At 41.5% G+C, this 27,358-nt stretch overlaps 1 protein-coding gene across 5 annotated transcripts in view; it reads left to right on the forward strand.

The window, feature by feature from the left end:
- The window catches only part of CHL1 (cell adhesion molecule L1 like), a 297,367-nt gene that overhangs the window by 262,403 nt on the left and 7,606 nt on the right, over positions 1 to 27,358 (forward strand). For 4 of the 5 annotated variants that reach the window (XM_048490908.1, XM_048490904.1, XM_048490906.1 and 1 more), the window contains 9 exons: positions 2,441 to 2,511; positions 4,258 to 4,480; positions 8,160 to 8,275; positions 8,401 to 8,605; positions 10,919 to 11,041; positions 11,705 to 11,884; positions 18,542 to 18,703; positions 21,185 to 21,316; positions 26,643 to 26,715. In XM_048490908.1, the coding sequence (XP_048346865.1) occupies positions 2,441 to 2,511; positions 4,258 to 4,480; positions 8,160 to 8,275; positions 8,401 to 8,605; positions 10,919 to 11,041; positions 11,705 to 11,884; positions 18,542 to 18,703; positions 21,185 to 21,316; positions 26,643 to 26,715 (1,285 nt within the window). The remainder of the gene's footprint in view (positions 1 to 2,440; positions 2,512 to 4,257; positions 4,481 to 8,159; positions 8,276 to 8,400; positions 8,606 to 10,918; positions 11,042 to 11,704; positions 11,885 to 18,541; positions 18,704 to 21,184; positions 21,317 to 26,642; positions 26,716 to 27,358) is intronic. The other variant, XM_048490907.1, reaches the window with a different exon arrangement.

Here is a 27,358-nt window from a genome sequence, read left to right on the forward strand (position 1 = left end):
AGATCCTTTGGAACTGGCAAATTACTGCCCAGTTTCAAATTTATCATTCCTGGGTAAGATAAGGAACAGTTGAGGAACAGCTACAGATTTTCCTGGATGACGCAAAGGTTGGATCCCTACCATCCCAGATTCTGTGCTGGTCATTGGACAGAGACCATTGTGGTTGAGCTTCGGCTCCAATTGGATTGAGGTGTGACTGCACTGCTGGTATTAATAGATTACCACAGCACTGCTGGTATTAATTAATTACCACAGCATTTGACGTAGTAGACCATGAACTTCTGGTCCACCGCCTCGCCGATGCTGGAGTTAAAGGGACACCCTTGTGCTGGATGACCTAGGGCAGGGGTAGGGAACCTGCGGCTCTCCAGATGTTCAGGAACTACAATTCCCATCAGCCCCTACCAGCATGGCCAATTGGCCATGCTGACAGAGGCTGATGGGAATTGTAGTTCCTGAACATCTGGAGAGCCGCAGGTTCCCTACCCCTGACCTAGGGGGAATGTATCCAAGCTATACCCCATCAGGTGTGGGGTGCTGCAGGGAGCTATCCTTTCTACAATGTTATTTAACATCTTCATGCAACCCCTGGCCCAGTTGGTATGAAGCTACGGTTTACAGTGCCATCAGTATGCTGATGACATCCAACTCATCCTTACAATGGATGGTCAGCTGGACTCTGCCCCTGATGCTCTCCAGCATTGTTTAGAAGCTGTTGAAAACATGCAGACTGAAACTTAATCCAGCAAAGATGGAGATTCTGTGGCTGGGTTGGGGGGAGAGGCCGGGGAACTTCCAACTGCTGGCCTTGGATGGCGAGGCCCTACATCTGGCCTCATCAGTGAAAAGTCTTGGCATGGCCCTGGACTCTACCCTTTTGTTGGAGGACCAGATAATGAGAACTGGCCAGATTGCATTTTTCCACGTTTGCCAGGCTAGGCAGTTAGCCTGCTACCTCTCCCAGTCTGACCTTGCCACAGTTATCCATGCAACAGTCACCTCCAGGCTAGATTACTTCAACTCGCTCTATGCTGGCCTACCTTTGTCACTGACCCAGAAATTAAAACTCATCCAAAATGCAGTTGTGAGGCTGCTTACAGGAGCAGCCAGCAGAGACCATACAACACCAGACTTGGAATATCTACAGTGGCTTCCTGTCGAGTACTGGATCATCTTTAAAGTTCTGGTATTAACCTATAAGACCATAAGCAGCCTACATGCTTGCAGAACCGCATCTCCCAATTTCATCTTCAGAGACCTCTCCGCTTGGTGGAGGGGAATCTACTGGTGGTCCCAGGCCCGAGGCATATCTGGCTGGCTGTAACAGCCTTCTGGAACATGCTGCTGAGTAACGTTAGGGCCCTGTGGAGCCTGACTCAATTCTCCAGGGCCTGTAAAACAGAGCTGTTCCACCAGGCCTTTCCATCAAGCCAGCCAGATGTTTCCTGACTACAAAATCTTCTTTGAGCCTCCCATGGGAGAAACAATATGTTTCACCATGTGGGGTTTTTAGCTGGATTGTTTGAAATGGTTTTATGATTTGTTTTTATTGATTGTTTTGTGTGAATTTTATGTATGATCTTAGGCTTATGCCAATGTAAGCCTCCCTGAGCCCTTTGGTACCACAAATGGTTGAGATACGTTTGGGTGATAACATCAGCCTTTTCGACACAAGTCATCAAAAATGTTTACAGAATGTTTGCAAAACATTTTTGATCCCCTCGTTTGTTCACATTCACCCCCCTTGAAACTTTTCATGGCCACCATGAAGGGTTTTTTCCCCTCTCTTTTTTGACTATTTGTAAAATCAACGCTTTGAAGACTTGACACATGGATTCTTCGTTGCTGTGTGTAATCAATGCTTCGAATATTTAACTTTTTTTAAAAAAAACAGGCTAAAATAAAGAATGTGTGCTCAGGGAAGTGATAAAATAGTGCTGAGGGGAAAGTTCAGTGAGAGCACAGAAGTGTGGAAGATGCAGCAAGAAAGATAAAATGTTTCAAATATGCCCAAACAGCAAGGCAGATGTTTTGAAAACATTTCACACAAAAGAATAATTGTAAAAGGGTTTTCAGATAAAACGTTTTCAAACTAGAAATAACATGTTTTCAGATCGTAAGGGTGAAAAAACAATGTGGAACTCCACAGAGGAAACTTTTTATTTCCTGCCAAAAAAAATGTTTTAAAAGATTTTGTGTGGAAAGGCCATTATTACAGTGGAAATGTGTTATACACTGGACAATTTCCTAATATTATTTCCCTTTTTCTCTGCTGAACTATTATCGTTTCAAGCCAACTCAGATTATTAGGGACAACATTAATACAGGATTTATCACATTTAGCTGGCGACTCTGTAGGGGGGAAAGGTATATGGAAACCCTTGCTAACCAATAGATTTTCACATTGTCTTTTATTATTTGGTTTATTTCTTATGCAAAGCTCCAGACAAGAACCCAGAAAACATTCGAGTTGAAGCTTCTGAACCCCATGAGATGATCATGAAATGGGAGGTAATTCCTTTTTACTACTTGGGAATGCAGTATTGTTAGAAGTTAGAAGCATTCCTCCAGTTTAGGAGTTGTCGTCATCGTCTTCTTGTTGTTGTTGTTCTTCTTGTTGTTGTTCTTCTTGTTGTTCTTCTTGTTCTTCTTCTTTTTGTTCTTGTTCTTGTTCTTGTTTTGTGGGAAGAAAAGCCTCATACGTTGGAAGAAGGTTGCTTAGTAAGATTTCAAACCATAGTTTGTTAGAATACATCAAAACAACTGACTTATTAACCACAAGTGGCAGTCACTATAGTTTTAGGGATGAAAGCCTCCATGTGGGGCCTGGGGATTTCTTAGAAGTACAGCTAATCTGCATAAAATAGAGATCAGTTCTCCTGGAGAAAATGGATGCTTTGGAGAGTGGGCTGTATGGAATTGCACCCACTGAGGTTCCTGTCCTCCCCAGGATTCACCTCCAAATCCCCAAGAGTTTCCCAATCTGGATTTGGCAATCCTATCTGCCTCCCCTCCACTGATGGCCAGAGAGAACCTGATAACCCTATATGGTTTTGCTTAATGTATGAACTTGCACATTCTGACTTAATCCCAGTTTGTTCCTTCACTGCTCTTTTGACAAAGAAAGCAAGGTACCAATCAGATCTCTGCAAGGGACTAAGAGAGTGAAAGTAATGAAACCTTCATTTGTTGAAGCAAACCAGTGTTTGAATGACTGCCTGAGCACCAAATCCTGATTTTATAGGTTATCTATGGTTATAAGACATATGCTTGTGTTAAGTTTGAAGTGAGCCAGTTGCTGCCATTAAGAGTAAGCCCCATTGCACCCCATCTAATTTACTGTTCACTAAACACCCATCTCATTGATCCATATATGGTGGGATTTTCTCTGTCTAGAACAGCAGCCATTTCAATAGGGTAACATCCACTGTTCTATGCCCAAATGTTAGACTTGGTGTGAGGTTCAGATCTCCAAAAACTTGAAATTCAGTGGGTAAACGTTGCCCTGTTCACTGTCTCAGAGCCAAATTTGCTCCAGTTGTGAGGATAACGTCACATTTTCTACTCAGCTTCATGGTTGTTCTTGGAAATATATCAGGTGTTACTGGTATGAAGTACATACCATTTAAAGCCTCTCTGGATCTTAAAATATTCATCCACATCATTATCACCCCTTTTAATGATGATAACAAGTGACCTGTTACAACAGGTTATTAAACAAAGCTGTTTGACACGCATATGCTAGCTACTGATGCTGGATATTGCTGTATAAATGAATCAGCTAGACAAATTCATGGAATAAGTCATTAAAAAGTATTAGTATTATCCATTAAATTATCCAGACATAAATTAGAATGTTTTTTATTGAACAATTAATACCCTGTAGAGTTTTTAAAGTTATGTTTTAATGGTCAAACCTGCTATGGAACATTAAAACACAAATCAGCATAATGTAACCACAATAAAGATCACACATTTTTCATGTTGGTTAGTTTCCCTGTAAAACAAACAGCAAGCTTGCTGCAAATACATTAAATTATATGATTAAATAATATATTCTTTCAATTCATCTATTTAGTTATTCATGCGTTATATAAAAAGCCACAATGTTCAGTTACCTTACAATCATCTTTGGAAAATAGGCAAACTTTGCTTTTACTTTTACAGAATTGTAGCCCACCAAAATTATTTGTTTTGTTAAGGTACAGCTTTATTGTTATCACAGCAATGTCATCTCATTGTGACTTCAATCTATAGCCCCTGAAGCCCATGGAACAAAATGGACCAGGGATGGAGTACAAAGTAAGTTGGCGACGACAGGGCATTGAGACTGACTGGAATGAAGAAACAGTGAAAAAGCATACCTTGATACTGAAGAACACCCCCACTTTTATCCCATATGATATCAAAGTCCAGGCGGTGAACAACCTTGGCTCTGGCCCTGAACCCATTGTAATAACTGGCTACTCAAGCGAGGACAGTAAGTGACAGTAGCAATTATTACACAAACTGTTCTGTGCATGGTTTTCAAGATGAATTATGAAACCGAGATTAAACTGGTGAAGACATTTATTTAAATGCCACTGTGCTGCAATATGCAGGGAAACAAAAACATCTCAACACATGCAATTCCCCTTCTCCCTCCCCACCCCCAAACCCCCCTCTGCTACTTGCTTGTTTTGCAAGAAATGAGAAAAGATTAGTATGTGGTAGCTTTTTTTCCTCATAATCCCAGTTAAAGAACTTTCTTTAGAACATCATTCATTGGGTTACATTCATAAAAACACTTTAACTATTGGAGAATGATAGGAAGATTCCTTCGGTTCAGAACTGTTGTAAAAACATATCCTAAGTGCGTCCCATATCTGCTTATAATTGCATTGAATTTTAAATTTCCTTATGTCCCTCATGCCCCAGTGTTGGAAATTAATCCTTAATTTGTTGATTAGCAGAGTGCGGAATAAGAGATCATGAGACCGTTGCTGTGATTATAAAAATGAGTTTACTTACTAATAAGGGGGAAAGGGTCACATGGAATAAAAACAAAGAATAACTTTCTATTCTAGCACTAACTTGGTTACATTGCCTAGGACCACGTCCTCCCACATGGTGCCTATGTAGCAAGACAGAGATCCACCTCTTATGATGGATCTCAACAAAGAAGATACCTCGTGTATGTGTGAGGCTGCATGTGGGTGAGACAAGGAAACATAGGCGGATTCCGCACTGGCAAAAAACAGCGGTGTGAAAATGTTGTGAAAATGGTTTAAAATGTTTTAAAACAGTATAAAAGGGTTTACACCGTTTTCACACCATTTTCCCACTGCTGTTTTTTGCCCATGCGGAACCTGCCATAGATAACTTTATAACCTCTGATCTATGTGACTTGTCCCACTGTCGGGTTAACTAGCCAATGGCTTGATCAATGAACTGGTCCTAAAACTGTGACCTCAGTAACTAATTAGCATGCACACAGTTAACCCCATAATGTCAGGATTGTGACAGACATTTGCAAATCCTAACGCCCAGACCTCCCAAGCTTCACAAGATCCTCAATGACCATTCTCCTTCTTAGCCTTTTTTGAGCTTGACCCCAGACCAGAGGAGTGTGGAACTGTATCTACTACTTAGGAATCAAGTTCCATCACCAACCAATTCTCTATCCTCACTCCAGTTGAGAAATGATTCCCTTCCAAAAATTCTATCTTCCCACCCTGCTGTTATAAGCACTGCTATCATAAACAACAGTGTTGGATTTTAATATAAGTATACAGGAAGTTATAGCTCTAATAAAATAACAGCAATGAACAGCCATAAACACAAAGCATTTGTTTCTTGTATAAAACATAAAAGATTGAAAAGCTTCCGCATCCCTGATGAGAAAATTGGACAACTGTCTTTTGCAGAAAGCTGTTGTTACAGTGCAGTTGCAGCTTCCTGTCTTTTATCATGAATAGACAATGGAGATATATAGAGAGGAAGATTATAAGCCTCCTGCTGCAATGCTTAGAAGCAAATTCTCCTGCAAGCAGAATTTTTAAAAGCAGCTTTTAAGGGTTTAAGGATTAGGACTCAGAAAAGAGGAAACCCCACTGCAACCATTTGGAATGGGACACCTAGAAATCCTTGAAGTGAATAGCATGAGCACAATTCAGTATGTTTTATCAGCAGGTAACGAGATTACCAAATTGTTCGACACAATTCCTGTTTTACAGCTATGTGGGTAAAAATCATAAGACAACAACATGGGTTAGGAAGACTAAGATGGCTCCAAGGATCTAAAATATAAGGATCAACAACAGAGAACTCAGAATGCTGGGTATATATTCCAAGTTGAACTAGGGTCTTTTCCCAATCAGAGACTCTAGGGGCACTTTCACACATGCAGAATAATGCACTTTCAATCCACTTTCACAATTGTTTGCAAGTGGACTTTACTATTTCGCACAGTAAAATCCAGCTATGAAATGCATTGAATGTAAATTGAAAGGGCATTATTCTGCATATGCGAAAGTGACCTAGGTTTCACTAAAGGGAAAAAAAATCTAGGCTCCATAGCAATACATTTGATTGGACTTTATGAATGACCAACACAGCTGCAGAATCTTCCTCCCCTTTGGGTTCAGCAGCCTAAGTCCCTGAAGATTAATGCCAGGTCCTTGTAGACAAATGTTGAGAAAATAGAGGCAGATTGCCCCTGCTTTGTTTAAATGTTTCGATCCCATGTTGCCTCTTGGCTCAAGGCAGCTTACAAATCATAGTTTAAAACCGTGGTGGTGAACCTTTGGCACTCCAGATGTTATGGACTACAATTCCCAACAGCCCTTGCCAGCATTGCCAATTGGCCATGCTGGCAGGGGCTGATGGGAGTTGTAGTCCATAACATCTGGAGTGCCAAAGGTTTGCCACCACTGGTTTAAAACATACCAGTGAAAATGGAACCCCAAATAATCCCCCTCCTCTGCTGTAAGATACCTGGAATCTATACCCCAAATAAGAGAGCATTTCAGCAGCCTTGATGGCAGAAGTGCAACAGAGCAACACTTCCATTAGTGCTAAGACTATCATGCCCCCAGAATCCACTGCCCACAGTAGAAGAAAAACAGTTAAAATTTCAGCCACATATACTTACAGAAGAACACATCTGTTACTTTTGGTAGGAAATTCCAGTATGTATATGAAAAAGGCAGTCCTGTGCGGGTACCAGGTCATTTCTGACCCATGGGGTGATGTCACATCATGACGTTTACTAGGCAGATATATACAGAAAAACCTATATATTGCCAGAATCAGCAGGACCAGCTGAGTGCAACTATGTACATTTTGGGCTGAGAAGGTGCACAAGATCAGAGCCTGCAGGACAAAGGTTCTGGAGCTACCTCCAGCAAATGACAGCAGGGAGAAGAATCCCTTCAGATGCATACAAAATATCAGGGTGAAACTGATCAGATAGGAGGAAACAGCCTATTTTCCCCTCTGATGCCTTTGCTGACTCGAAAGCATTCAGAAGCTGCCTCTTTTTCAGATATCCCCCAGGCGTCTTATTCTGGATGTGTGGAGGGAAAAGAGGCAGTCATCCCCCAGGTGCCTTTTTTGTTCTGTATGGAATAGACCAGAATTTATTTGTATTTAGGGGGGAATTTTCCTACCACATTATTCTTATTTATAATTACGTTTTATTAAATATTAACAGTGGATTAGATCCTATGAACTGGGTGGTCAGTGCTTACAATGGCGGATCTTTCTTTGCCCCTCTGCTAGCAGCTTCCTTGAAAAGTCCAAATGGCAAGTCTATGTCCACTCTGATGTGAAGAAATCAAAGTAGGGGCCTTGAAAGGAATAAGGTGGGAATTCTATTAGCCTGTTTCATGGCTTGGCCACTTTGTCAGTAAGACATGTGTTCTGGACCCCCTCCATTAACACCCTTGAGTCAAATGGAAGGATTGGTATTTGTGTCAGCAGAATTTTCCCCCAGCCCACTTTAAAAAGCGGGGGCTGAGGATTACTCCTGCCCTACACATTCCCTTTTAAAAATATTCCCTCCCAAATTGACCTGTTGCTCCTAATGTTAAGTTGTTCGTTCAGATGGATTTAACTTAAAAAATTAACTTCACCAAATGCAGTGATTAACGCAATCATGTCATCTTCCTTGTCTCCAGTTCCAGAAGCGGCACCATCCAATGTTATTGTGCAAGTCATCAACAGTACTCTGGCAAAAGCCATCTGGTCTACAATTCCAAAGGACAGAGTTCGTGGACACTTGAGAGGTTATAAGGTGGTTATTTTACTTTCTTTACTGTGCTTTTTGGTTCCCTATCAAAGTATTTTTTGTAGAGCAGGGATCACAGTTATTCTCTGCCTCATGAGTTCAGTTTGACAGAACTGACTTTTTCACTGCAGGTCAGCTGGTGGAAAACAAGAAGTCGCCTGGATGGGAAAAACCATCACCCTGAGAAACGTTCTCTGACATTTAATGCAGACCGAAACGATGGAATGATCCCTGGTCTGGAGCCATTTAGTGAATATCGCTTAACTGTTTTGGCTTTCAATTCCAAAGGGGCTGGACCAGAAAGTCTTTCGTATGATTTCCAAACCCCAGAGGGAGGTAAGAAAGGAGAAATTATGCTGGAAAAGTGGGGAGAGGAAGTAGCCAATTTTCACAAATATGTTTCTTTACTGCAGCTGTGCTTATTATATACTAGACTTTTCCCTCCATGACTGGGCATTATTAGTCAGAGCTATCAAGTAGACTGATTTTGTATGTTGTTGTATCTGATGTTTTGTTTATCGACACTTCTTTCTGCACAGCTGGACCGATGAATACAGATGAATAATTACCAGCTTTACATACGCAATCACTACCATTGCACATTAGACTTCACAAAATTATTGCTATTGTGCATGATACAAACATATTTTGTGCCATTCCCCTTCCCTAGAAATCTTTACGAAGGGAACAGAGAAGCATGAGTTGGGTGCATCGAGATAAGCTTAGGCAACAGGTATCTTAGACTAACTTTAACACTCTAATCCCAGCACAAAGAGCCTCTTGCGTTGGTGAAAGTCATCTTGCACCACAAGAAAATGCCAGAGTTAGGCTCATTCCGCACATGCAGAATAATGCCCTTTCAAAGTGATTTCAGTGCTCTTTGAAGCTGTGCAGAATAGCAAAATCCACTTGCAAACAGTTGTGAAAGTGGTTTGAAAATGCATTATTTTGCATGTGCGGAAGGAGCCTTAGTGAAACAAATGTGTGGGATTCAATCTCCTATTTTATGTATGTATGTATGTATGTATGTATGTATGTATGTATGTATGTATGTATGTATGTATGTATGTATTGCTAACACCTGAAATGCAATCTTATATTTCTTGTAAAATGCATGAATGTATCTCACCAGTAGTGGCATGTATGTGTAAGGAAGAGGAGATGAATATGCCAGTTTCAGACCTTAGAATGAAATGTTCAGAGGAAGTATGAGTCCTTTGTTGTTTCAGTAGTTCTTGCAAGTCTTTATGTGAGGGCTACATGCAAGCCTGTAAGCAATTCTTCATGAGAAGAATTGAATGAGTAAACCTTTGAGCACAGGGGTTTCTAATTGGCTATGTAGGAGAGAATGAGATTTTAAAAAATGTGTACTGCACACAAAATGTAAAGACCATTTAGTCAGGGGTGCAACGGTGTTAAATGGGGCCCGAGGCAAGACCAATCTCTCACCCTGAACACTGAACCCCACCCTCACAGCTGCAACCTGCCCCCAAACTTCATGAAGAGTTCGGGGCAGGGGTGGAATAAAACACCGGCCACCTGGGCAGCCCATTTATTTGTTTGTTTGTTTGTTCGTTATATTTTTAGACAGGCCTCCCCAGTAGGCTCAGGGCGGTGTACATCATAATTTAATACATAAAATAAAACATAAAACAGTAATTCAGTCTGTAGTTTGATGCTAGTCTCAGCTTGCCTGGGTCCACTTTTAAGTTGCAGGCTTCGCAACTGCATTTTAAAGCTCAACTCAAGCCCTGCTCTGCCCAGCATCTAACTGAGCAGCCTTACTGAGCAGCCTAACTGTTAGCCTTACCTTGAAGGAGGGCAGGGCAGAGCCAACAGTATAAAGCTGGAGCCAACCAGCCCTGCTACTCAGTATGATGATGGGCACAGCAGGACTTGGGGTGAGCTTTAAACTGAAGGATCAAAGCCTGTCGTTTAAAACTGGACCTAGGCGAGCTGAGCCTAGCATCAAAAGAGCTGCCCTGCTGGCCAGCATTCAACTGTGCCCCTGCCCCAAACTTCATGAAAGCCCATTATTGGTTAATTCCTTCTAACCATAGAGTACAGTGCATTTTTTTTATGTATCTGCATTCTTGTGAAGTCTGATTACCCCCTCCCATTTTTGTTGCCTGACTGTTGGACTCAGCAGATAATGTCCAACTAGACAAATGAAACACAAATCATGCAAATCAGTCATCATTCCTGTCTATGTTTTAATACAATCCTTCCCTCCACTTGTGAATCCTTGCAAAATCCCAATACCAACCCCACCGGCAGCCATTTTGGCACAAACTGAACAGATCATGTGATCAGCTCACATATGATGAAATGTGCAGTCTCCATAATATTTATAGCCTTTTCTTACCTTCATGAAATTGTGATGTATTCATGACCTCTGAATGCAAGCACAGTTAATTCCAATACTGTGGATGTGTAGAAGTACAAGTTGTTACTGTAGGGTGATAAGAGTCGGCTGAAACAGTACAATACTTAGGTAAGGTGTGGAAAAAGCCTAGAAATGGAATGCAGCCGGCAGCCATGAAAAAAGATTGGCTAATGGGCCCAAAGTGGGTAGCAGAAAGATACTGCATGCTTCCAGAGGTAAAATAGAATGAGAAAGTCTAATACATTTTTTTTTTAATTTTACAGTTCCTGAGAAACCCCATTTCTTAAAGATATTAAACTTTGATAAAGAGTCAGTAACACTGTCATGGGGGCCACCAAAGAAACCAAATGGAATTGTCACTGGATACATTTTACAACACCAAATAAGTAAGTGGACAAGTGGATGCATTTTTAAAAAAAATGAAGGCACAACACACGATTTATTTTGCAGACTGGAAAGTCTGGCCAATGTCTATCTTGGCATTTGAACCCAAATCTCTCAAGTCTAATTACAGCATGTTCCTTTGGCCTTCACTAAATTCACAGTTGGCTACAGTTGCATCTGTTTATATCTTGTAAACATTTAACAGCCGTGGTAGAGCGTTTACATTGCATGGAGAAGGTCTCCGGTTCAGTCCCCAAATTCTTTAGTTGAAAGGATCAGGTAGTAGGTGATATTAAAAAGAACCTGCACCTGAGATCTCGGAGAACCACTTCCAGTCAGACTAGGCAGCACTGACCTTGTTAAACCAGCAGTCAGACTCAATATAAGGTTCAACAGAATGCTAAACTTGATGCTGCGCTGGTGAGAACAGTTATTTTAAACAGCGAAGATCCAAATTGATGGGAAACATACCCAGATGGAGGTGCAGGTGAAGCGCTGCAAAGTTGTGCACTGAGATTTCTCTGATTGTTATAATGTGTCCTTAGCTTTTTACTTAACCATACATTCTCAGATCAGGGACTAGGTATATTTGCCATGTTGGTCCCACATCAGACTGCTCCAAGGAGCCAGGTCTAACTGAGTCCTGTTTTTTAATTTCTTTTCAGTAAATGAAACGGATGATATTGGGCCCTTGCATGAAGTCAATATTACCAACCCTTCATCATTCAGTTTGAGGCTTTCCAATCTGAGTGCCAGCACCAAGTATAAATTCTATGCAAAAGCCTGTACTCTGCAAGGCTGTGGGAAACCTATCACTGAAGAAGGAATAACAATAACTGAAGGCAGTAAGTTAAAAGTAGGGCTGCGACATATGGTCATGAGCTTGATTTTCACAGTTGTAATTTGCAATTTCTTTCAGGGGCACTTTTTTACTGAATGCCTAAACAAAGGATTTCCTTTCTTTTCTGTCCATGTCCTGTGTATTACTGTCAGCTCAAACAGAAAGTGTGTTACTGTCAGCTCAAACAGCCTCATAAGGCTGACACAGTGGCGTGAGGGAGGGGAATGGTGCCCCCCACAGAGAGCAACCAGCTGAAAAGCAGCCTGGCTGGGCCACACCCAGCTGCGTGGCCAGGCCCCGCCTAGCTGCTCTGGGTCATGGGGCCTGGCTGGTGGGGCAGGGCTGGGCTGGGCAGGGCAGGGGCACCCAGCAGCAGCCTCCACCGGGCTGGGCCTGGTGAGGCTGGCTGGTCAAGGTGGGGGGAAGGGGGAGGGGTGTGGGGCAATTTTCCACCTCCACTCAACCCCAATGGCACACACCCATGGCACATCGCCCCCCCTGCTCCGTGGTAGCTATGCAACTGGGCTGACATTTAAGACTTCAGGGAGCTCCACAGTCCTAAAGGTCTGGTGAGAATGTTGTGACTCTTACATTTTGTCCCGTGATTTCTTGTTTAATCATCTGAAGTATTCCTGTGATAATTTTTGAACAAATGGGTTTGTGATACAGTCATTCAGTTCATGAAGCTTTACATTTATATATTCTTGGGTTTCAGAGGAATGTTTGAATATTTAATGTTACCTATTAGAGGGGGAGATGATAAAGTCTTGAACATTTAGCATGAAACAGCTCAGAATGAAGCTGATTGCGAGTGGATATTTCAGAGGCTGATGACTAAGAAATTTTTCATCCTTTTTGACTAGAAAATTGTTTTGGTTTTGTTCCTTCCTTATGTTAATCCCAACTTGTTGAGGATAAGTGTAGATGACTGGAGAAGAAAATAGCAAACCATCCATAAATGAAATCTGCCTAGCAAGCGTTTTGATGTTACATCACCCCATGGGCCAGAAATGACCCAATGAATTACCTTTACCTTTTATGTTAATCAAACCCACTGATCTTTATTTCATGCCATTTTGTTCACTTTTGCTGTTTTCTGCCTGTTTTATTTATGCAATTTCCCATATTTTCCTACCAATGCCACAAGCAATGTTAAAAAGAAATAAACAAGACGAGGACAACGGCAACCCAAATGGACAAAACTAAGAGGTTCACAGCAAAAGAAGTGAAAAGGGTATATCTGTACATCCAAACTGTTCAAGAGACAAATGAATGAATAAACTCGATCAAAGTTAAACAGGATCCAAAATGAAGTTAAGCATGCATAAGAGCATACAATTCAAAGATCTTCAGCAGCTGGGCAAAATTGGCTTGTGATAATCAAATATAAAACTGGATCTAACCAAACCATACTTCCTACAAGCAGACCAACACTGCCACAGATGTTGCGAGGTCCATTTTCAAGCAATTCAATCACTTCTGCAACTGTTATTACAGGTAGACATTCCCTCCTTAGAAAATGAGAACTTAAGAAGAACCTTTTGGATCAGACAGTGGTCCATCCAGTGCAGTATCTCTCTTTTTTTGCATATTTTTTCCTGGAGAATAAACAGGGCATAAAGGCCAAGTCCCTCTCCTGCCCCAGATCTGCTACCTCTGAATAAGGAAGCTCCCTTCAGTCACCGTGGCTAGTAGCCATTGATGGACATTTATGACAAGCCTTTTTTTTCCTACTGAGAAAATGCATACAGCCTCCTAAGAGTTTTGAGATCTTGGTTTGTTTTGAACTATAAACCTTCCCCTCAGTTGCCAGGTTTTCTACAGGTAGTGAGTATATAGGCTTTTGGTTTGTTGCTGTAAAGTAAGTTTTATGGTATGCAAGGAGATTACTGAGGCTGGATTAATATATAAACAACTAAAAGATGTTTTTAAATGTATAGGTTGGTTTTAAAGAACAAACCAGCAGCACAGGTCTTCAGGTAGACAAAGTAGAAACCTGGCTGAAGTACTAAAATTTAAACTGGTTATAATGTCAGAGAGGAGTTAGATTTTTTTAGAATGCTTTCAGATCCAACCAGACTTTTACTGACTAGCCATTAGACTGGATTCTCCCTTACACTAGTGTGACCAGACGTCCCGTTTTTGGTGGGACAGTCCCGCTTTTAACCACTGGTCCACTTTCACAATGATTAGCAGTTGCTGACATTCATTGCTTCCAAGCATAAGGAGTGTGAATTTTGGAGGCAACTGTAATATGCAATGACTTACAAGCTGACGGTTCAAACTTCCAAGCTAAAGCTTCCACTAATACAATTACATCTGTCTCACTTAGCTATAACACAATCAAATGAATGGCTTGGCCAATCTGCAACTCCAGCCTTGTCACTGACAGACCAACTAGCTATTCATCACTAAAAATAAGTGAAATTGGCACACCAATTTGCTAAACAGAATGAGATAAGCCAAAGATGTGGGTAACATACAGTAACAGTGTTAACACAGAACAGTCAAATATTTTCTTGTACCTCATAGATTACTGGATTTGCATGTGACTTAACTGTGTTGAGAAAAATCCATATTATGAGTCTCTCGTAAATGTTGCCACACGCTGAATAAAATAACCATTTTGAAGGCATAATGTCTTTGAATGTCAGCCTTTGATAACTTGTGCATAATATTTCTATCACGCTGAACAGCATCACACTATCTACTGCCTCCCAAACGACTAACACTGCCAGGTTTTGCTGGGCTTGCTTCCTTAAGTTATGATAGGAATTTAATCTACAATCACAATTGTGTAGCCCCACATTGCTATGGCACATTTCGGTTTGGATTGGGTAGGTCAACCTGTGTGAATCATGGGCAGGGCATCCAAGTAGTCATGATGTTTGCCCAAGGAGTTGGACTAAGTTGCTTTACAGAATTGGGCAACAAAGATGAAAGAACAGTGAATAAACTACAAATTCAAGAAGGTATGATTAGCATGCAGATGGAATCAGTGTATTAGGAACACACCAAGTCTATCTTAAAACACCTCCAATGATTTAGAGGTTTGCATGTAATAGATCTTGCTTGTGAGCAGGTTCAAACATTTGACATTCCAAGGGTGGATTCCAATGGACAATGTAACATGCTTTCTGGGCAAACCATAGTGATGATTTCCATGACTGTGACCACAGATTTTTCTGTTGTAGCAGTCACTTAAAGTCTGTCTTCTTAGGGGTGATTGTGGAAGCCTTGGCTGCACGTTACATTCACAAAATAAATATGTTTGTCTGGAAAGCTGAAGGTGGCTTAATTAGAGAAAAATTTAAAGAGAAGGTTTTGACTAGTTCAACCACTCAGAAGAAATCAATCAGCAGTTATTTACAAAAAAGCCTCTATTCAGATGGAGATATCCTAGAAGATACTTGGCCAGGAGTTATCACTAATTATATTGCACATTGCCAAGGTGTTAATCGAATACATCTCTAGCTTGACTTTCTATTCCTTGCATTAAATATAATGTTGCCGGCATTTTGTGATAAGTGTGTTTCATAACAGACACACTTACTTTGGGGAGAAATAGCAAAACAGTCCATCTTTGGGGAAGGATTATGCCACTCTTCCCCAGTATCATAAGTTCTCATAAATCTTCAAACCCAAGAGAAATCTTCTGAAATTGAAGTTGTGTTTAATGTTCATGTGAGTCCCTTGGCACAGGAGAAAGATGAGGAATGCCAGTGGAACCTTTATTTTATTATTGCTTCTCTCCTATATATTAAAGATTTTTACTTAACTGCTTTCAGGTTTTTTTAAGCTAGTTCCTACCGTCCTGACCTTACCAGTTTGTATTTGACTCTGTTTTTCAGGATGCTCCATTTCTTTTCCTGCTCTACCCACAATTGCACATTCAGTTATCCACAAATCATCTTTTGTATGTTTTTATATATGTCTGAATAATGCAGGCTATTTATAATTGGAAGAGAACTATTATGCAAATTACACTCAGAAGACATCTACATTATCAGTATCTGGAAACCTGATCTCACAGATAATATATATTTTGAGTTTCAACATGGCCTTCTTATTAAAGCCAAACCCAATTACAAAGCCTTAGACTGATTGAAAAAGATGCCACTAATTCAACTGTGTATGATGTATTCCCAAAACGGAAATGTAACAGTTTTACTTCTAACTTAATATTAACTATGTGTCCTCAAAATCTAGTTTTCATCTGGTTGGGACTGCAGCTTCCTTAGTACTTATGAAACGCTGAGAGCTGGACAAGAGATGTCTCTCTCCATTGTGTACTTCTTAGCAGTTTTTAATATCACTGATCCTCTTGGAGTATCTAGCCAGGGTGGAGCTGAGATGCAAAATATTATGGTGGCATTAATCCTTCGTGATTGATTTCTGGAAGGAGGCTTTTACCATATGAGATTCTAGAAAGTTCTATCTTGTATGCCAAGTTTTTAACTTCTTCATTAAACCACCAGGGTTGTTGGGACATATGGTCTGTGGTATCACCAATTTGTGGACTATACACAGCTCTGTGTGTTGTTTCCATCTAATTAGGGGGGAGAGAGTTGAGATCCCAAGCTCAATTTGAGCTCAATTTATTTTTATTTATTTAAAATATCTATGTGCCTGCCTTTCTCTTGAGTATCATTGTAGGAATGCATGAGAATAACTCATTATGCCTTTGCACATGGGTACATGTGACAGGGCCTTCTTAGCACTGCCGCCAAAATAAAAACGAATGTTCATTTGATCTATGTTTTTGATTTTTCAAATGACAAACAAAGACATATTTCTTTTGGAGGACATTGGAAATTTGAACATATGCCTGGTTTTGTTATTTTTCAGTGTCCCACTATTACTTTAGTTATTTTTTTTGTTAATTTGTTGTATTCTACTATTATTGGCAAAAGGTCTTTGCTAAATGCCAGGGACGCAAAAACGTATACTCCTTGATTGCCATAGCTACAGGCTCCATGTGCAGGCCCACAGGGAGGTCTAGCACAGTCCACAGTTCACTCAAGACTGGGCATGGGGAGGGTTCTCATTCCCACTGATACCCAATGTAAGGGCTTCCCATGAAGTGGTCCTGTAAGACAACTGTAGATGAGATTTGTAGCGTGTTTAAATTGTTCATTGTTACAACTGTTATGATGTGTATGTTCTTACTGTGTTTTACTTGTAAGCTGCCTCCCCATACACCTCGAAGTGACATCAATGTGTCTCTAAGGAACCCCCGGGGATTAGGCAAAACTCTGTGATTAACCATCTCCTGGCAACATGGTTATGTCATTTCTGGGAGCATGGGGAAGGATGTAATTGCATCATTTTGCTGACAAAGGCCTACCCAACTCATCAGTTCCCCCACTGGTTACTACTGGCTGTCCGCTGCACTGATAAAACATGTTTGGGCTATGCATGTGTGAGACCTCTCTCCTCACCTTGCCCATGCCACCTTCTCCCCTCCCTGACTTACCTTTTCTGGTGCAATTCGCTTACCTCTAAGGTGGCTTTTCTGCTCAGTGTGCCACATTGTGGCTGGTTGTACCTGCCTGCGCTGATAGCAAAGAGTGTTAGCTGTTTGTGGAATAAAGCAAGAATTTTTATTTCTTTTTGGACATTTGTTTATACTAATTGAATACATTATTTCTGAACACCAAGGTGTGAGCTTGCTATGCTTTTCCTGAGGTTTACATGGTACTATGGGCACTGTGATGGGTCTTGGGGGGGGGTGTCCTAAGGTTGGTGTCCTAAGCTGTGCCCTGACCTGAGAGTGGGGCCAGGGCTGGAAGGAAGACATTTAAGAAGATGACTGAGTTTTTCTGTATCCATGGCATCCTACCATGCCAGCATTGCTGGCACATCTCCAAATGTGTAGATATATCTTTGGAATAAGGCATTATAACTCAGAAGTTACACCAGCATCATATTTTATCATGATCTTAAGCCTGTTAACAGTTCAGGGCTTAGGATCCCATGGTAAAGCACTGATTGTAATTGATGGATGTTTTGGGGGGAAATGTATCATGTGCTGTCATTTGTTACTATATTCATTTCAACCTTTTCTCTTTCCCTTCAGTTGTCTTGTGAGTGCTAATCTCTCAACGCTTCTGTTTGCTTGCTTTCCAGTTTCAAAACTAATGATCATTGCTTCAGCGTCCGACAAATGAATTTCTTTAACAGTTTGCTGGCTCTGCTATATGTTTGGATTCAGGAGCTCTAGACAGCCTACTCATAATGGATGTAGAATGTTCTGTCTAAAAGCTAGTTGGACTTCGACCTAAGAGACTTGTCTTCAGCTGTGATCTCTAGAACTAAAAAGAGCCTTGGACATGACACAATTTCTCAGTATCTGCTGCCACCCTGCATACTAGGAACAACAGTAGTCTTCCTCACTGGGGAAAAATTTTAAAATTATTTATAAATGAAATACACTAGGAAGATGATTTCTATTAACTATCTTCCTATTGTTTAACATTTCAATATTATGGTTGTTTTTGGTAATTGTAAATCTAATTCTGTGAAGGAAAATGATGAATTTATTAATGTTCACTTTGGTAGAATGTGAGGGCTTTTATTTTTTTCTGAAAGAATTTGTTTATATGCCTTCCAAGGCCCTAACTCAATTCATGTATATGACTTGACTCTGTACATTCCATAGGTAAAGCTGTCGGGAAGATTTCTGAAGCAGTAAAACCCACCCAAAAGACTCAGCCTCTTGAGGCGCTTGAGCCTGGAACTGCACACACAGTTCGACTAGTGACTAAGAATTGGGTTGATAATAATAGCATTTCTGCAGATGTAATTGAAACGAGGGGGAGAGGTGAGAATTGAAATTCTAAAGCCCACCTAAGATGAACATTATATTTAAAGCAAGTTATAATTTTGTGTTATGTGTCATATAGAATTGTGTTTGGAAGACCTGAACACCCTGCCATTTTATGACTGATTTCAATTGTAGCAACACTCCCTAAAGGCATGGTTGTTAAACTATGTCATAGTCTTCAAAGTCACAGTCCTCAAACCGCTCAAAGAATTCTGCTATAGCTAGGTCTGGCCATGGGCACGCAACCTTTTGTCAAATCTTTCAAAAGCAGAATCTCAGGACTTCCCAATGCCTCCACAACAAAAGCAAGTGTATCTCTGACCAGTCTATCTCTACCACATTCTCCTGATTTTTTTATGCTAACAGGATGTGTGCTTGGGTGACTCTAGAGACAGAAAGCCAGTAGTCTCAAACTTCCTCACGCATAAAGAATTGAGTCAGTGTACCAAATCTCTTCACTGTGGTAAGAAAACCTGGAGGCAGAAAGCATCTCTATGTCAGAGAAGAGATATTTGACTCTTCCTCTAGTTGCATTTTTCTCCAAAAGAAGAGAAGTGAATGAGACATGCAGACTAGTTAGTTTGGTAGGATACTGAAGTGACATGTGGAAATGTATCCTACTAAAGCAGATTAAGATACCATAGTGGAGATGGAAGAGAAGAAAAAGCCAGACAGCATCAAAATGAAGTTCCCCATTTTACCACAGTCTTAAAGGGAACATCACATGACTTGTATTCCATCTTGGAAACGGGAAAGCTCTCGGTGCAGACAAGGATAAGAGAGAAAGAAGCAAGCTCAACAGTACATTTTCTCAGAAGCAGGAATCAGAGAGAAAACAATGTTATTCCATTGTACAGATCACTCCTTTCATACAAAAAGTTGTACTTCTTAAGTGATTAAAGGCATACATCAAACAGGGAGCCAAAGAGTTTTATTGTTGTTGCTACTTGCACATAGCCTCTGCTTATAGCTTTATAGGACTTTGGGGTATGGATTCTGCCCAAGAATAAGGCAGTGTAGGAGAGATATATTGGATTGCTTTAGTACAGCTTTCAGAGGATGTAAAAATTACCTTTATATTTTAGTCACTCTAGCCAAACAGAGGGTATTTTCCTAAAATGTAGAGGCCATTTTGCTGATTTACCCACTCACACAATACCTCAGAATCTCCCTAACTGCTGTTGTTGGGGACAGGGTTCCTTGTCTCCCAGGAACAGCATTTGGTGGAAGACTTGGGACTGCAGAGAGAGAATTGGAGTGGGATATTCTTCTGCAGCTAGCAATCTATCCACAGATTTTCTAGGTGAGTTCCCTTCCAAGCCATTTTCTAAACCATTTTCCTCAGCAGGTCCCTACTTTTTTTTTACTTTAACCCCAATTATCTGTGTGCCTCTAAGGCCCTTTCCTCAGGGGCCAATAACAGCGCCCTAGGAACGGCAAAAATGCCGTCCCTAGGGAGCTGTTCACATGGGGGGTGCAGCTGCATCACAGCAGTGCCACCCTTGCTCCCCCCCAGCAGTGTGAAGCTGCTGTTTCCCAACCTCGCTCCCCGAGCAAGGTTTTCTGGAAACAGCGGCTGGAAGGCACCATTCCCCCCTTTCCCGAATGACGTACCTTCCCTCCGACCTTCCGGCGCGTTGTGCCCTGCAACTCCAGAGCTGTCGCGCAGGGCAGGGGGGCATGTCCCCTGGCCTGGGTGATGCGCCGGAAGGTTGCAGGGAAGGTATGTCATTCGGGTGACTGCGCAGTGCTGCACCGTCTTCCTTGCCCCTACCGGGACTGTTCGTGGGAATGGTCCTGGGGGGGTGCGTCGGCACCCCCCCGACACCCCCCCCCCGAGAGTGGCCATGCAGAAACAGCCTAAGTGTCCTAGCAAACTGCCCCTCCCAACACACAATCCCCTGTTCCCAGGAGAACTTTGGCTTGCTCTGACCAGAACTGACTATAGCCTGCACTCCAACTCTACTGGTTTGAGGGTTGCAGACTTTTCAAAAAATTCAGCTTTGTACATTGTATTGCCTTCGGAGAGTAAAGTGAAATAATTGAAAAATTCCCCAATGTGTATCATCTGCAGGTTATATCACAATGTCACCACTAGGAGGGTAGGTCTCTTCCCTCTTGCATCTGAAAAGCAGCTAGCTAAGCGCTTGCATGAATTCTGTACACTCTTAAAACTTTGTCTCTATCCCCAAAACTGCTTTTGCATGATGGGCTTTCCAGAGTTCTGCACTGACTTTCTTGTTTGGCATGAATCCTTGTTTAATCAAACCCACCTTGGAATTCCCATTCCAAATCTCAGTAGTGTGTGTTCCCTTGCCTTCTTAATATCAGTGTTATTCTCATGTTTTTGGAATGCTAGAATTAATTCTACTCTAGAGAAAGAGCGCTACATCTTTTATAATGCAATAATAAGTTTTGAATAGAAACTGCTGCCACTTGGATATTCTTACATGTATCTATTTCCCCGCTTTTCCAAAGCTTATGCTGGCATTTATGAGCGAATCTCCACACAAGGCTGGTTTATTGGACTGATGGGTGCCATTGCATTGCTGACCTTATTGTTACTCACAATCTGTTTTGTTAAAAGAAACAAAGGAGGAAAATATTCAGGTAACAGAAACTTTTGCTGTCAAAATTGATTGCACTATAACTGCTTCTGAATTAATAGGTAATGTATGTTGAAAGCTGTTGTGCTTTAGCCCGGCTGCGTGGCCATGATCTGGTAGTTTTAGCTCTTAACATTTTGCCTGAATCTACGCCTATGGCTCCACACTGTGCCAAGCAGAGAAACACATTTTCCTGTGACGTGCCTCTGAAAATGCCAGTCATAGATAGGCATTCTTACACTTCAGTACAGACACATTACTCTCTCTGCTGCTATCTCTTGCTTTTGCAAGAGATAGCAGCACAGAGAGTAACACAATCTGAACTGAATTGTAAGAACGTCTAGTTTTGGACAAGTTTCATGTACTTTGAAAATACCACATGCCCAAGAGCGTTTGATGATTTATCGAAGTCAGATACTACTGGATACTGGCAGCTTGCTGTGGGCTTTCTGTTGAGCTTAGAGAAACTTTCATTGATGTGAATTGTTGAATGGTTGTATGCTTTGAAATATATTTGTGGAGACTGGAGCATTAGTTGTCTAATAGCCCCACTGGTAGACTCTGTTCACACTAGTGATTGAGTAAAGTATTAAGCTGTTGAGTCCTACTGACTGCTTGTCATTGTTTGTGCACTGATCCTAGTTTTGATTACTAGTGCACAACCCCCCCCCCCACTTTTGTATTCTGTATGGAACCACAGAGAGGGACAAAACATCAGGAGCTAAAACTACCAGACCATGGCCACAAAGCCTGGAAAACCCACAACAGCTAATAAATAATGTATTGAATTGCACATAAAAATTGCATCTTGCTTCAATAATATATCCTGACCTTGGCAATGGATAAAGCTTGTCATGCAGATATGCCCTTATTATGGTGCACAATTGACCTATCTTTTTAATGAAACTGTTTTGAACTGTTAAGAAAACAATGGGATCATTCATATCTTTAAATTTCTGCTCCCATTCTATATCATTGCACCTCTCGTTTCATAAAACTGTCAAAGATGTTTATCACCAAAATAAGCTCTTAACTTTCTGTCTCCTTGGAGTTATTTTATCCATTCCATAGTGCCCTGAAGCTTTCTTTTTCAGCTTTTCATTGTTTTGAAACATTTGTCCTAATACTTAAAGGACTGCTTCCATGTAAAGCGATGTTTCATAATTTCAAATGCTCAACACAGGAGATCTATATCTATATATCCAGAGTGCACAGACCACTCTAAATTGCAGTAATTAAATATCATTCTCTACTCTGGGGGATGGGGTAGTTGTGCAGTGGCTGGGGATGGCATACCCATGCCATCTCCAAAGAGGAATGGGAAGGCATGGCAAGAAAGATATTAGTTCCTCTCTCACCACCGTAGATGCCACTTATGGGTCCATTACCCGCTGTCAGTGTTCCTCGGCCTCACCCTGCTCTGACATGAAAAATTGCACCAGAAGTGCTCTTGCTTTCCCTGGGGAAAGCAAGAAGCACACATGGGGCAAGAGGAAGCTGCAAACAGGTATGCATTAGGACCGTGGTGGCGAACCTTTGGCACTCCAGATGTTATGGACTACAGTTCCCACCAGCCCCTGCCAGCATGGCCAATTGTAGGGGCTGATGGGAATTGTAGTCCATAACATCTGGAGTGCCAAAGGTTCACCACCACTGCATTAGGACAAGATTTCTTGCCCTGATGCACTTTCTGTCCCACCGTGCACCTCTGCTCTGGTGGGTAATCAGTCATACTCTCTGGACTGGCAGTGACACTGGTGGTCTGGTCATGCTGACTTAGAGGCCCTTATGCCCCCCCCCTGGATTGCATGGTAAATCTTGTAATTAATTTGCTGCACTGACATAGTGGTACACATGACTATGTGGTAGGATCCAAACTATGCTTCATTGCAAGGAGTGCTGAGCTTGATCCTTGTGATAGTTCATCTGCTTCCATTGGCACTGACTGTTCTATGTTGCCCCTTGTTCTCATTTGGGTACAAGTTATCAATCACTTATGAATAGGGTTAGTCAATACTAAAAAAATTCGGTAAAATTCGGATTTGGGTATTTTGGGGCATAAAATGATTTGTATGCCCGAATCCGAATCACAGCAGATTCGGATATGCCCGAAAATTCGGGTAAATCCGAAAAATTCGGGTCCGTTTTATTATTTTTTTGAATTTTTGGTGTTTTTACACGTTTTGGCCTGCAGGGGGCGCAGTTTTAAAGCTAGCGGCACTAAACTTTCAGGATATCATCTGGAGACTATCCTGATGATTCTCCCCAAATTTAATGAAGTTTGGTTCAGGGGGGGCAAAGTTATTGACCCTCAAAAGGGGTGCCCCATTCCCCATTGTTTCCAATGGAAGCTAACAGGAGATGCGGGCTACACTTTTGAAGGTCCATAGCTTTGGACCCCCTGAACCAAACTTCACCAAACTTGGGGAGTATCATAAGGAAAGTACTTGTATGATACCCTGAAATGTTGGTGACAGTAGCTCTAAAACCTCGCCCCTCACAGTCACCCAAAGAAATTTCCCCAGATTCTGTGCTCTGTAGTGGCTGGCTGGCTCCATTGCAGCCAATGGGAAATTTCTGTGGGAGGGCTATGGAGTGCAAATTTCTCATGGTAAACCCATAAAACGTTCAGGGTGTCTTCAGGAGAGTCTCTTCATGACACCATCCAGGTTTGGTGACTGTTGCTTCAAGGGGTTCAATGTTATGGGTAGGGTCCATCTCCCACTGCCCCCATAAGCAAAGTTCCTCAAACCTGGATGGTGTCATCCAGAGACTCTCCTGAAGATACCCTGAACGTTTTGTGGGTTTACCATGAGAAATGTGCACTCCACAGCCCTCTATCAGAAATTCCCCATTGACAGCAATGCAGCTAAATCACTGCAGAACAAAGAATCTTGTGCAAATTTCTGGGGGTGCCTGCAGGGGGCGCATTTGTAGATGTATCGGTACCAATATTTCAGGGTATCATCAGGAGACTGTCCTGATGACACCCTCCAAGTTTGGTGCAGTTTGGTTCAGGGGGGCCAAAGTTATGGGCCCTCAAAAGGGTAGCCCTCATCTCCTTAGTTCCCATTGGAAAGAATGGGGGATAGGGACACCTCTTTTGAGGGTCCATAACTTTGGCCCCCCTAAACCAAACTGCACCCAACTTGGTGGGAATCATCAGGACAGTCTCCTGATGATACCCTGAAATTTTGGTGCAGATATGTTTAAAAATGCTCCCCCTGCAGGCCGAAACGTGAAAAAAACACCAAAAAATAAAAACGCAATTCGGCTGGTGATCCGAATCCCATGGATTCGGATCTGATAGGATTCGGACAGCTCAGATTCGGAGTTGCTCATCCGAATCCGTCCGAATCAGTGCAGATTCGGTAAAAATCCAGATTCGGACTGTCCGAATCTCCAACCCTACTTATGAACATTAGATCCAGGTTTCACACTCCTCTTAGACAGAAAGAAGACTGTTTTATTAGTTGCTGTGTAATACGTTACGTGTGGAACGTTGATTTTATTTGTATCTTATCAGGATCTCCACATTTTTATTTTTCTAATACTGCTAATTTGTTAGCAGAAGAATTTCAAATGTTGCTTTAATAGGCATGGAAGTAAAAATGGCTTTCACAATTTCAGAGTTGCATGGGAAGGTTTAACTGAAAATGACATAGCTGCCAATGAAGTATATAAGGGGAAACACAGCAACCAGTTCTGTTCTTGGGACATTGTAGTAAGTGGCCTTTGGGAAATTACAGAGCTAACTGGTTTAAGCCAAATCTAAAGGAAAAAACTTATGATTAGGCTGTTAGATAGAAAGGAGCCATTAAGGAGTGTGTAGATCAGAGCCCTTGAGATGTGTCCCAAAACCCTTTTTATACTTGAACAATCTTTAAGCTATAAAGGAGTTCCAAATTTAGCCTGACTACAATAGGAAAGACAACTGCTTCCATAAAGACCCACACAGACAAATGTTCAGGCCATATATGGAAGGCTTTTTGCAATAAATGAATGACTATCATCATTGAGAATAAGTCAACCAGATTAGATATGCAACTATTGAATGCATTATTCACAGTTATATGAAATACAAGCAGGGGACCTGCAAGAACTTGTGGGGTGCATCTCATCTTTCCCTCCCCCACTAAATAATATTTCCCTTCCCCTGAAAGCCCCCATGGCCTCTCCCCTTTCTACCACCTTTTCTCCTTCATACCTAACAGCCAACCTACCCTTGTCTCTCCCCCTTTACCCCACTTTCCCTGGGAAAAAGTCTGACTGAGTTGCATAGTTCTGATTTTTGCACTAACTCTGTGTGATAAGGAACCCACAAGGACTTGTTGGATACCTCATTTCCCACTGTGTCCCTCTACTCCTACTATTTTCCTCCTCTTAGTTACCCCCATATCCTCACCTTTCTATGATTCCTTCTTTTTTTACCCACCAACCAATTGATGTTTTATTGACCTTATTGTTTATTTTATTCAGAAATATTTGCTATTTCAATTACACCACATTTATATCCACAATGGAGACCCAAAACACCTTGCTTCATCCTCCTCTCCAGCATTTTAGCCTCATAACAACTTTGTTGCCCAAGGTCACTCAGTGAAGGGCTTGGAAAGTATTGGTGGGGGACAGATTCTCCATGTGCTCAGCACCGCATGGAGATTTCTCTCCCCATCCCCTTCTCCATTGGCTACCAAGCAGTGACAAAGGGAGGGGGAATTGTGCCCAGGGCATGAGCGGCCAACGTGCCCCCTCTCATCCCTGCTCCACCCCGAAGCATGACAGCAATGGCGGTGCCTGGGACAAACCACCCCAGATGTCCCCATTGCCGCTATGCATCTACTCCCAAGAGCACGTGGGCTTAGCAAATGATAGCAACAGAGGGGGATTAAAAGATGGAGAAGCTGAATGTTATTTGATTTTTTTGCCCTGAGTATATGTGTCTTTTTGAATGCACCTGATTTTTTTAAAAAAAAATCAATAAAAGAAAAAGCTGAAAAATGCCAATATGACTTTTTTTGGGGGAAAGGGGGAGGTGATTTGGATTTACCAAAACACCAAGCCTAATAGTTACAGCTAGAGAGGGTGGTTGTTTCTTAAAGCTATGAGTGTTGATTCTGTTATTGGAGTGTGTGTATTTATTTGGGACATGTCTTAATGGTTCTAGTCTCCAGATTCTGATATTCACATATATGGCCACATTGAGAATTCTGTATGTTAATTTAACCCAGTGATGACTTCAGTTGTCCTACAGTGCATGGCAAAAAAAATGGGAAAAACCCTGGTGGTTATGAAGATATCGTTTCATTTTTTGTTTGTGTTGTGTATAGTAAAAGAAAAAGAAGATTTGCACCCAGATCCTGAAGGTCTATCCATAAAAGATGAAATTTTTGGAGAATATAGGTTGGTATATACTGTTTTTTAAAAAAAAATCAATGATTTGAAGGCTTTTAAATAAGGGCATTGTAAGAAATGCTCCCCCCACCCACCCACACACCTCTAAGCCAAACTTAATGGGACTGCTTGATGACATATGATTATTTGATTATGTATGGTACATTTAAAACACTAAAGTTTTCAAATATATTAATTTATTAAAATTGTACTGAGATCTAAAATACTAATGCCTTGCCTTTCCCCTTCCAAGAAGAACCAAGGCAGCTTAGAATCTGAGATTCCTCAGCACCTGTGCCCCCCCCAATCCTTTAAAAACGCATAAAAAACTACAAAAGATCAGAATAAATTTAAAAATTGACAAAATCCCAAAAACTTCAAACTTCAAATAGTTGCTCCTGGATGCTTGTGGGTGGAGCTTAACTGTTTCAAAACAGAATGCCCATGCCAGAAGTTGGGTAATCACTGATGCAGGTTGGTTTGTGAGGAGCTATGGTAAGCATATGGTTTGTTTTTAGAAGACCCCAAATTCAATCCCTGGGGCCCTTCAGGTACATAATCTAAGACAGCAGGTGCTGGGGGGAAAAAAAACTGATGAAGACGGTGCTGAGTCTGGGAGCTTATATCCTGAAAATCATGTTGGTCTTTAAGG

Source organism: Sphaerodactylus townsendi, linkage group LG03 (assembly GCF_021028975.2).
Source record: "Sphaerodactylus townsendi isolate TG3544 linkage group LG03, MPM_Stown_v2.3, whole genome shotgun sequence".
Taxonomy (NCBI): domain Eukaryota; kingdom Metazoa; phylum Chordata; class Lepidosauria; order Squamata; family Sphaerodactylidae; genus Sphaerodactylus; species Sphaerodactylus townsendi.